General features: G+C 40.0%; 1 protein-coding gene across 5 annotated transcripts in view; it reads left to right on the top strand.

Annotated features, from left to right (window-relative positions):
• The window catches only part of PEX7 (peroxisomal biogenesis factor 7), a 46,977-nt gene that overhangs the window by 20,766 nt on the left and 13,825 nt on the right, over positions 1–12,386 (top strand). For 3 of the 5 annotated variants that reach the window (XR_010651189.2, XR_011738371.1, XM_065835563.2), the window contains one exon: positions 10,542–10,641. The exons of the other annotated variants lie outside the window; for them this stretch is intronic. Coding sequence is in view for 1 of the 3 variants with exons in the window: in XM_065835563.2 (XP_065691635.2) it covers positions 10,542–10,641 (100 nt within the window). In the remaining 2 variants the exon portion in view is untranslated. The remainder of the gene's footprint in view (positions 1–10,541; positions 10,642–12,386) is intronic. 5 annotated transcript variants of the gene reach the window in all.

Here is a 12,386-nt window from a genome sequence, read left to right as displayed (position 1 = left end):
GCTGTGATAGAGTCTGATAAATAAGTAGTAACCTCTTGAATGTAGGTGGGTGACTTCATATGTTTCTGTGACTTATTTTTATCTACGTTTTTCATGAATAAAAGCTTTTGTCCTGTCAGTATCTGAGGAAGCTTTAATATTGTTCCACAGTCTGTATGCTGAAGTTATTTAGATATTACTTCTGCAGGTTCCCCTTACTGCCCAATATGTCTGATACTACTGAGGATTTTATAATACAGCTGATTTAAAGCTGATTAAAAATGCTAAGAAAGTTTGACTTGTGTTAGGACTTCTCTAAGATACAGAGTGTCAGAAGTTAATCCACACAAAGTACATTCCTGGTTATTTCAGTCACGTTCTTTGATCTGCATTTTAATTTTATAACATGGATATAGTAGCTACTACAAGTGACTGCAAAGTTATCCCACTCACCTGAATCGTCCCAATTTATGTCACTTCTGGCTGTGTCCGAAGTGGTCTGACACCAGACACAGAAAGTTTCTGTTTCCTAAGGGAAACATTGCTAACTCCCAGTGCCTATACGTGTTTCTCAACCATAAATCTGTATAGGTTTGTGCCATAACTTCATACAAAGTTGCGTCATGAAGTTAGTGTGTTAAGCATTTTAGGAATTTTTTACCTTTTCAGAAATATTACTGGAAGAGTGTTACAACTGAAATACTCTGTTTTCATCCAGCCTCTTAGTTGCAGCTCTCAGAGTGCAGCAAACAGAAACATGCAGGGATGCAAAGGGGCTCTGAAGCTCTGCTATGGATACTGTAGGACTGCTTGAGACTGTACAGTGACAGTGGTAACATTCCACGGGGAGACAGTTGCTGGAGCAGTTGTCCTTGGGACATGTGAGTCCTCAACCTCAGGAGCACTAGAGAGGATGTTACCTTCCAGGTCCTAGGCTGCAGGGAGTGCCTGGTTCCTCTTCCTGGGGCTGGAGGTGATGGTGACCTTACCCGCAGGAGATGCGCTCTGTTTGAGGTACCGTATCATCACAGATAGTGAATGCAAGGTTGACAGAGTCTTCCCAGGTATCCTTCAGAGGTGAGAGCTCAAATCCCACAATGCAAGGAAGGAGGGATAGCTAGAGACTATGCCTCAAGAAGTAGAGGATAAGGATGAAGATTCCCATGATGGGGAAGACTGGAGACTTCTGACTTCTAGCAACACAAGCTGGAGCTAGGGAACAGATTTAGAGCTCTGGAAATGGGAAATGGGTGAGCAAGAACAAGCTCAGTCTGGGGAGGTATCAAAGCCAGCTGAGCCTGAATCAAGTGTCTGCACCAAAACAGAAATGTGCATCCTCACTGGAGACTACCTCCTGTTGCATTCCCTCTTGAAGCATCTGCCTGCCAGCCCAGCTTGTTGTCATAGAAGGTCCATTCGGTTGAGGTTTGGGAGGCTGTGGAGAGACTGCTAGGATTTGTCCAGATTCAAAACACTGCCTTTTCCCACTTGCCTATATGGGTTCTCATGTCACTGTAAGAGGTGACCACAAATATATCAATAGTGGCTACATGGGATTGGGAGCCCAGGTGATGTTTTCCTTGATCTTGTCAGTGAAGGAGAAAGGTTCAGGGAGGAAAAGACATCTCCAACAAGTCAACACTTGGCTTCACAGCTTGTGTCACAAGGAGGGCTTGGTCTCTTAAAACCTCCTTGAAGCATTTGTGTACTGCGAGGCAAGCATAGGATCCATCTGACAAAGTAGGGCAAGAGCATCTTTGCCAACAGGCTCGCTAACTCAGTGAGGAGTTTTTTAAACTGCAGATATCAGGGCAGAGTGACCATAACCTGAAGAGTGGTGAAAATGTGAGGATCAGGAGAAGAGTGTGGGGAACAGCATAATCCCAGAGGCTTTTGCACTTTCTCTGCAAAAGCAGCCTGACACCTATAGACAGCAGAGGAGACAAATGGGGAATTTAGAAGTCCATGTGTAGCGGCAGAGCTGTGGCCTCTTGGGGATTACAAAGAAGTGGTGGGACCAGTCACAAGACTGTCGTGCTGCAATGGATAAAGGCTCATCAGAAAAGAGAGGCTAGGGGGCTGAGGTGGTGATAATGGTAAAACTGGAAGTTCAGCAGTCCAGTCACCCCTTAAATTTTCAGTCCCTGCATGGGCTTGATCCTTTCAGAACTTGTGCCTTTCTCTTGTAGATTAGAACTGGATGGTAAACTTGCATAATAGTCCAGTCTCCCAGAGGCATGTCATTATTTCAGTAAAGGACTTAAGTGCTTGAGAACCTAAGTTTATGTTAATTGTTATTCTTTTACTTACTGTATAAAGGAGTGGTGCCTTGCCAGTGATATCCACTGTTCTGTGGTTGGTGCCAGGAGTCTGACAGTGTAAGTGCTGAGATGTCCATATGTATATAACTTTCTAGACTGCTGTACCAGCATTCTGTCTACATGAAGCACTTAGTTATATTTATATTTAAAATGCACTTCTCACAGAATACAGCACAGTGGTCTGAGGAAGCTTATTTATGGGATCTTAACATCCTTTACTGATGCAGTGCCAGCTGGTTGGCAGCATATCGTTTCTCGAAAAACTTTTTAGTCTAAAATAAAAAGTGGTAATTGGTTTATTCCAGTAGTCTTGTCTGAGCAATAAGACTAATAATCATCATGCTGATGCATTGAAGTGACTTGATTTTGTTGTCATGCTCACAACTTTTGACACCAACTATATATCCTTCAGGTTTGGCACTAATGTGCTTTACACAGTACCAAAATCTAGTGTAATTTCAGCTCTGACATTTTCGTGTGTGGAAACTGTCAGCAAAGATGAGGAGAGCTCCTAGCTCATATACCAGGGTGTCTGTAAATGCAACCTTTTCACAAAGTACCACTCTGGACATAATTTTTTGTGTCCAAACAATTACTTGTTGGGACCAGGGACAAAGGGTGGGGTTGAAGAGATGAAATACAGATTTCTAGCAGTTTTCTAAAACTGTTAGTTACTGTGTTTGGTATGAGTGAACAGGCAACAGAGAAAACTGGATGAAAGTAATTGGAAAAGGTGACACAGGCAAAATATTCTGTATAATTGGGGAAGCTTGTTACCACAACACTTTGGGAACATCTCTTTTAAAGAATATAATACTGTGACTGTGTTGTACTTCTACTACATATGCTGTACTGTCATTTACAGGAAGGAATGTAGCTCACAGTCAGAAGTAGAATTCACTTAGGAATGTTCAGAGTATGACTGGATGCACCATACACTCTACATGCACATACATGCACACATGCTGACATGCCTGCACACACGTGTATGCATACGTGTGTGCGTGTAGACATGACTGTATGCACACATTTCCATTTAAGAACAAAATACATGACAAATATACAAAAGTGGAAGAGAAGTAGGGATTCCAGTACATGGTATTAATTTCAGATCTTGCTGAATCTACACAAGACCTGTGACTTTTTAACCACATTTGACAGTAATTCATAGAACATTTTGTTCTTTTTTTTAACATTTCTATTTGAAGCTCAGAATTGTCTGTAAGCATTAACATATAGTAGATAAACTGGATACAGCATAGCTTACTGTTTAAGCTTTGTAATCTTAAGTGTTACTGAAGCTTTGTAGTTTAACCAAACAAATGCAAATAGTGGATAAGATACCCAAACTGCAGGGTTTTAGTTTGTTTCAGGTAACACAGCTAATTTGGCATCTAATCACAACTGACTGTCAAAAAGCAAAAACTAATAGCTCGAAAGCAAAGTTAACAATGTTTAGCTTCATCTTTTGAAAATATTATGATGGCTCCATGTGTGTGCTATATAGTTAAGCTACTGAAAAGAAAGCTGATTCACATGCCAACTTGATACTGGGGGCTAAGAAAAAGAGGTGGTAGATTGGAACTTGAGCTTTTTCATACTTGAGTATAATGATTTGGATTTAACCTATCTTATAAATACTTCCTTGAGACAAATCTTTCCTATGTGATTTCCTTCGTTTTCAGAATAGTTCTGGAAAAATGTAAGTCAATTAAAGAGGAGTTTTAACACAAACGAATCATTAAAATGCCAGGAAATGCACAAAGTACTGTCAAGTTTCCAGGACTTTTTTAGGTCAGCATGAATGTTCTTAAACCTTATCTCTATCAAAATTCAGTTTGAAAGAAGGACAGTGTCATCTCTTACTGGAATCACTGTTTTATATTTTTGGACTCTCTTCAGTATATAAAAAAATAAAATCTTGGTGCATTAGGCATGACAGTGCTCACCAAAATCTAAACAGAAGATCTGATAAATTATAGAACTTCATTAAGCTGGTATCAGGCCAGATCTGGAAATAAATGCACAGAGGCTTGCCTCTGAGGCAAAAAGCTGTTTTTTGTTGAAAGGTTTACTGTATTGGACATAATCTCTGCAAGATGTTTTAAGGTAAACGAATATCTCCAGCTCTGCATCACTGTGTACAAGTTCAGTAACTTGGGTCACAAAGAAGTCTTGAGAACTTCTGGAATAATGCTGCTCATAAAAGAAACAAGCTTTCATTTCATTTAATCATCCTTGTTGTCTTTTTTTGTTTCTTTTTCTTCAAGGTGAAAAGATGGGTGTACGCTCATTTGCTGTTTTATTTTTTTCCCCTCCACCCCCAAATGGAAAATGTCTTCCTACTGATCAAAATGCTTGTCACTGGTGGTTTCCAGTGTGAGACTGAAAACTCTGCAATAGAAGAACCTGTTAGTTTGAATGTCTGGGTTGATGATAGCTCCTGTGTCATTATAAAAAGTCCTTGATAGCAGTTTCTAGTCGTAGTCAGAGCTTTGGGCATTACATCTGATGAAACTTAACAAAATTAAAAAGTGACTGTACTTTTCACTTACTGTTTAACTTCATTGCAACTGTATAGTTAGTCAGATTCACTCATACACCAGTGTGAAGCATATCTGTTCTCTTACATGTTTACTTTTTGGATTAAAACAAGAATTACAATTTCAGTAAATATTTTGACGTATAAATGAATGCCCAGGTTCTTGTGCTTTTTAAAGTCACTGGTATTTTCCTGCCTGCATGTGCTAGATTTTTTTTTTTTTAAAATAAGTATTATGAGATGGATTTTCTCTTAAAACTAGGGAAGTGTTGGTCACATGAGCTACTCATCAAATGATCCAACCTCATAAACTGATTCGTATTTTTTATCTATGAAAGGAAATTTTCTGGTGCAATGAATAGCACTATAATATTGTTTAACAATAGAGCAAAGGGATATTTGTTTTTTTCTTTTTTAGTTATCTTAAGAAACAGGTCTGTGTAAGTGTTAAATATTTGTAATTAAAACTTTCAAGTATTTATACTTGAACTGTGGCAACATCTGAATAGTTTTTCTTATGGAAAGTACATATTTTTTTCTTCTACATAACACTTTTTACTTTTTGGTTGTGAAGCTGTCTATTTCTCAGTTTGTCATACAAATACATTTAAATCTCCGTTTAAAAAATGTATTTTGTGTGTCTGAAAGGCAAAATTAGGGGTTTTTTTGTGGGCAGATGAGAAAACAGAACTATTGAGAGAGATCATATATACCTACATTATTATCTATGTGTTCTTGTCAACCAGTTCTGTATTTCTCAGCCATCTGACTTATCATTTTTAGCCAACTGACCTTTCCCAGTGCTTGATGAAGAGTGGGGCATGTGTCGAAGTGAACTGAAGCTCCAGTCTAGAATTCTGGTACTAAGAGATAGGGAACATTTAGAAACTCTTATGAGACCATATATGTCTCCAAGTTAGGGGTTTGCATCCTCTTTTTAGTTAATTCATGTTTGGGGAGAAATGAGGAAACAAAGAGTCAACTGGATAAATTCAGTCTCATAATTCTGCTTAAATTTCAGTGTATCAGCAGCAATGAAGTTGTTACTCTTGTACACCAACCATGTACATGCTCATGTCTTCATCTTTCAAGAAGGGAGTAGCACATGATGCTGCCTATTTGGCTGCACCTTGTTTTAAGCTAAAAGTACTAGAGAAGTCTTGTGCTTGCCTAAATGGAGCTTCTTACGTGCATTTTTTAGATCAGATTGAACTTTCTGGTGGCAAAAAGTATCTTCATTTTGTGAACATGCCCTATTTTTCAGGACACTGTGTTTCTGTGCTGGGATCTTTGGCTCATACCTCAACAGAATAGTGGTAGAAATATGTTCTCAGGTTGGCTTTAAGCCCATGATGATTCTCAAATCATTGTTTGGAGGAAAGTATTAAAGTTACTAATAAATTTTGCAAATGTAAAGATCTTCAAAAGCAGAAGAGATATTATGAAAACTAATCACTACTTGTTTTTAAACATTACTCTGTTACATTCTGGCAGAAGAACTGGAACAAATGTAACTCGCAATCTGCCATTTTACCTCATAGGTGAGATGTTTGTATGATATTTTATCGTCATCAACTCACATATTTAATAAGGAAAAACAGTGGTGTGTGTGCAGTTCTACTAGAGTAGGGTTATAAAAGTGTAAGTGGTGTGCTTTGTTTTCCCATACAGTTCGTGAGAAGTAAACTAAAGTTAGCATTTCAGCAAGAATTACTTTGAAATAAAGCTTGTAAGTTAGGTCCTTAAAGAGGAACTATGCTACTGGAGCAAACTCAAAACTAAAACCTATTTCAGGATTACTTTTTTGGATCCTCTTCCATTTGATTTGGCTCTAAGCAATTCTTCCTCTTTGTTGCTTATGGAAGATAATATTTCAAATAAAGGCTTTCTTCTATACCTGAGCTGATTCATGATGTTGATACTTTACTGGAACTGTAATGAAATAATCTCTTAAGGATATTATTGTGGAAATAGTTAGATGTCCCCAGTTAATGCCTGAAGTAACAACATTGCCCTTATTGGCCTGTATCCAAAAGTAGCTTGACACAAAGTTCTGCTCAGACAGAAGTTTTTCCAGTTTGCAGAAAGAACTTTTGCAGGTAGCTATCTTTGCACAGGGCTTAGAGAATGGGAGCAGAAAGATGAATTACATGATACGTGTGTAGTAAACTGAGTTCTGGGTTGCTCTTAAAAACTTCTTGGTTATATACATCCATATGCTACTGTGACCTTTGCCTGATGTGCATGGTGGAATTAGTCATTGAGTGGGCTTTTATGGAAAGCAGCCTCTAAATAGCTGATTCACACCCACCTAAAAAGACAACGTATGAAGACATCTTCTATTTGAAACCTAAGAGTAGTAGTAAAGCTTTCATGCACACATATTTATCTTTTTGTTGTTTTTGTTCCCTAGAAGGAAATGGGCTTGAGGAGTTGTGTTCTTTGAGCTTCCAACTGTGCATTTTCCCTGAATAATTCCCTGAAGCAACTTTAGAACCTATTGAAAACTTAATTAGATTTAACACAGAAGTTGTAGCCTAAATTTACTAGGCTTGTACAAATTTAATGGGAACTCGTGAGCATATAAGAGAGGGAAATCCAAAGTATTGCCTTAAGGAAGCTAAAAGATGTAGCATGAATTCACCACCTGTCTAATCTGGCTGCTAATCAGCAAGCTCCTCAGCCTGCAGGAGCAGGCTGCCATAGCACGTGCATTGTGCTGACTTGTACAGAGACTGGAACCTGAAATGATACTGGCTGCTTTCTTCTGCCCAACCAGTGGTGAAGGTGCAGAGGCAGGCAGTAAGGGCAGAGTGGGGAGGAGGACAAGATAGGAGAAACTATATTGGAGTTGATAAAAGTGTTTTGGTAGGGGAACACAGGAGATGTATGTGGTAAGACAGATATATGTGATATTGCCATGGGTGGGACAAAATCCATAGGATGACAGGCTTTTCCTTTTAACATCATGGCTTGTTTAGAGTAAGCAGTCAATTTGCAATGTATGTGCAGCTTATGAATTGCATGTGAAGAATCTGTAAAACAAATAAGAAACTATCAAGAAATGAGGGAAAAGGTATACTTTCAGCAGTTTCAGTGAAAAAAAGGTTTAAGAAAATGCACTCATATAGGTTGCAGGGCCAGTGCAGATGTGACTGCATTTGTGTGTGCTAGTTTTAATTTACATAATATGGTTTAAAATGTCAGTTCTGATGAAGCGGCACATTTCTGACTGTACCTGTGTTGGACCCTAAAAACATGTGATTGTCTGGCCCACTGTTGAAGTTCATGCTGCCAACTGCATAGATACAACCATAGCTAAAATAGTGCAAGCACACTTGTTTGTGCTGTGAATGTGATTTTTATTTTGTTGTACAGCCATCCTGCTGGGGTAAAAGTTGGCTTGGAAAACCTGCACTATGCTTTTAGTCTTCGGAATGCAGCAGCAGTTCACTCAGAGCAAAATATTGTCACCGTGCTAGTCTTGGAAGCTGAGCTGTAGGTAGTGTGGACTGTGGAATTGTTATGAGTGCCATCGTTAACTTATGATCAATGGTTCCCAGTCCTGAGACTGTACATTTTGTTGACTTTCACTAGTAATTATTTATATATCAAAAAATGAAGGTCCCAGACAGTTTGTGGAACTTGAATTATGTTGCAGTATTCTTGAACTGTACACTGCTGCTGAATTTTTGCAAATGTGACTCCATACAACAAACAGCAAAATGCCCTATTTTTAAAATTGATTGGAACATCTTTTCTAAGTTTCTGTTCTTGTAGATCTGAAGTTGTCTTCTTTAGTCTTAGTTTTCAGTTATGAGCTTCTGTCTTTCAGGATTTAGTAGAGAGCTAATGTGGTAAGGAAGGCTATCGCTGTAACTTAGAAACAAGATTTGTTTCCTTACCTTCTTATGAACAAATGTGGGAGGATGAAAATGCTGAGATGGCCTTTTGCCCTTCTCTCCTGCAAAATAAGTTATCTTAGATCTTGGATACTAGGAAAAAGTGAAGAGGGTTGTTGCTGTGGCATAGCCATTATACTGATAACACTCTGCTCATTGATGAAGGACATAACATCTACACATTAAGCAAACTGATCCTGCTGGCTCCAGTGTTTGCTATTTTACCTGAACTGGTTTGAATATACAGTGCTTTCAGTGTAGTTATTCTGATAATGAACTGTTTTTATGAAGTATTGTCACTTTTCCCAGTAGGAGCAAGGCTCCGAGGTTGTTACAGAAGAAATAAAGCATATGAGTGACCACTGTGAGAAAATTTGAGCTGTAGAAAATTGGATTACAGCTGGCAGCCCGTAAAATGTGCTGTGCTTTGCAGCCTATGGGCTTTTCTAAGCAGTATACACAACCCAAAAAACGGAAACCAAATCTTTCTGTTGTGCCATCTTATCAGTATGTTATTATTAGTGTCCAGAAGAGGGCTACAAAGTTGGTGAAGGGTTTGGAGGGGACACTGCATGAGGAGCATCTAAAGTCACTTGGTTCATTCAGCCTGGAGGAGACTGAGAGGAGACTTCATCGCATTACTCACCGGGGGAGGAGGAGGAGCAGCAGACGCTGAACTCTGCTCTTTAGTGACCAATGACAGAACCCAAGAGAATGTCAGGAAGATGTGCCAGGGGAGGTTTAGGTTGGACATTAGGAAAAAGTTCTTCCCTCAGAGGGTGGTGGAGCACTGGAACAGGCTCCCCAGGGAGGTGTCACAGCCCCAAGCCTGACAGTGTTCAAGAAGAGACTGGACAAGACCTTCAGACACATGGTGTGAACTGTGGAGCTGTCATATGCAGGGACAGGAGTTGGACTCAATGTTCCTTGTGGGTTCCTTCCAACTCAGGACATTTTATGATTCTGTCTGAAAGTCCTATTCCTGAATCTTTTCTTTCATGGCTGAGATTTCTTGTACCTGTATTTCATCCCATCTTTTATACTTCTCCTGTCCATGCTGTTAACTGCCTTGATGGACATTGCACCTAACGGGAGTAGCTGGGAGAAGTAGAAGCTTCAGAAATCTGTTTTCTAAGTGTTTATAGCAACAAAGCCTGGAAAGAAAAAATTTTTTTTGAAATATGAATTAGTGGAATTAACTGTATAATGCAACTGATTTTTGTAGTACAAATTTATTATTAAATTATAATATTAAATTCTGTTTTACAGGAACATAGTCTCAAACTTGAGACTGGGAACAACAAGTATCTCTAAATGAATGTGTAATTTTCAATAAAGAAAGACCCCATAGTGAACAATAACAAGAACTGATAAAACTCCTAAATTGTGCTAATCTTTTTCAGGGGTAATATTCCCCAGTCATCAAAAAATATAACAAGAGTATTCTATCCTCTGTTTCATTCTGTTCTAATAATGTCCCAACGGCTGCTCTTCGGTGCCAACTTTGATCTCAGTTTCTGCAACAGGAGACAAAGCTGGTTTTGCCCAGTGGGGTTTAACTTATGCAAATCAGCAGATGGCTTTGCAGGAATATGATACGATTTGTTATGTTTCCTAAGTGGATGAGTTTGCTTTTTTAAATACCCTGGCAGCAACAGATTTGTCAATATCTTGCATTATATTTTTGAAATGGCCTTTCAATTACTTTAATTGTGGTTTGTTTGATTTTTTTTTTTTTTTTTTTTTTTTTTTCTCCCCTCTCTCTCCCCCTTCTTCCCTCCCTCCCTCTCTCTATAGATTCTGGGACTTTTCCAAGCCTAACCCTTTGATGGAAACAGTCGAGCATCATACTGAATTTACATGTGGACTGGATTTAAGTCTTCACAACCGTGGCCAGGTGAGAGCTGGCATGAATTACTTTTCACTTGCCTATTATAGCCAGTGTGGTCATGACTGGACTGCAGGACTCAGATGCTGAATAAGAGCCACCAGACTGCAGAAAGCTTCTGGAAGTGGATCTAGCTGAATGCTTATTAAATAAACCTCACTTCAGATCCGTTTTTATTTATAAAGCAGTTACTTGCATTGGGCAGGGGAGGAGGGCAGGACAGACAGAACTGCAAAATCAAATAGCTGAAAGCCACAGTGAGCTCAGGGAAAATGAGATAGTTTTGTTTCAGAAGGAAGAGTAATAGAGAAGGGCCTAGAATGCCAAGCTGAGATACAGAGCATTCATTCTTCCTTCTACTTAGAGTGTCAAGTTAAGCATTGGTAGTGTCACAGGTGATACCTAGACCTGGTTTGTCATAATATTTGGAGTACTAAAAGAGTACGAGTAGACTTCGGCAAAGCATTTGACACTGTCCTGCACAACGTCCTTGTCTCTAAACTGGAGAGACATGGATTCGACAAATGGACCACTTGGTGGATAAGGAATTGGCTGGATGGTCGCATTCAAAGAGTTGCAGTCAATGGCTTGATGTCCAAGCGAAGACCAGTGACGAGTGGCATTTCTCAGGGTTCAGTATTGGAACTGATGCTGTTTAACATCTTTGTCAGTGACATGGACAGTGGGAGTAGAGTGCGCCCTCAGCATGTTTGCTGACAACACCAAGCTGTGTGGTGCGGTTGACATGCTGGATGGAAGAGATGCCATCCAGAGGGACCTTGACAGGCTTGAGTGGTAGGACCATGTGAACCTCATGAAGTTCAGCAAGGCCAAATGCAAGGTCCTGCACATGGCTCGGGACAATCCCAAGCACAAATATAGGCTGGGCAGAGAATGGATTGAGAGCAGCCCTGAGGAGAAGGACTTGGGGATGTTGGTTGATGAGAAGCTCAACATGGTCTGCCAATTTGCACTGACTGCCCCAAAAGCCAATTGTGTCCTGGGCTGCATCAAAAAACATGGGACCAGCAGGTCAAGGGAGGTGACTCTCCCCTTCTGCTCTGCTCTCATGAGACCTTACCTGGAGTACTGTGTCCAGCTATAGGGCCCCTGACATAAGAAGGACATGGACCTGTTGGGGTGAGTACAGAGAAGGGTCATGAAGATGATCAGAGGGCTGGAGCACCTCTCCTCTGAAGACAGGCTGAGAGAATTAAGGTTGTTCAACCTGGAGAAGAGAAGGCTCCAAGGAGACCTTATAGCAGCCTTCTAGGACCTAAAGAGGGCTACAAGAAAGCTGGAGATGGACTTTTTACAAGGGCCTGTTGCGATAGGACAAGGGGTAATGACTTTAAACTGAAAGAGGGTAGATTTAGGTTAGATATAAGGAAGAAATTCTTTGCCGTGAGGATGGTGAGACACTGGAACAGGCTGCCCAGAGAAGCTGTGGATGCCCCATCCCTGGCAGTGTTCAAGGCCAGACTGAATGGGGCTTTGAGCAACCTGCTCTCGTGGAAGGTGTCCCTGCCCATGGCAGGGGGCTTGGAACTAGATTATCTTTAAGGTCCCTCCCAACCAAAACCATTCCATGATCATTCTAAGAGGCTTAATATGTAGTCAGAATTCTAAAACCCTCAGCTATTGATGTGAAAGGGTGGAACCCATTTTATCAAGGGCACTTGTTTATTTACTGGTTGTGGTAGGATCCTCCTCTGCTTCTGTTGCTACAGTTGTTTCTGTTTTGTAAACAGATG

This window comes from Patagioenas fasciata, chromosome 3 (assembly GCF_037038585.1).
Source record: "Patagioenas fasciata isolate bPatFas1 chromosome 3, bPatFas1.hap1, whole genome shotgun sequence".
Taxonomy (NCBI): Eukaryota; Metazoa; Chordata; class Aves; order Columbiformes; family Columbidae; genus Patagioenas; species Patagioenas fasciata.
The sequence above is the reverse complement of the archived record's forward strand: the minus strand, read 5'-3'. Positions and strand labels throughout refer to the sequence as shown.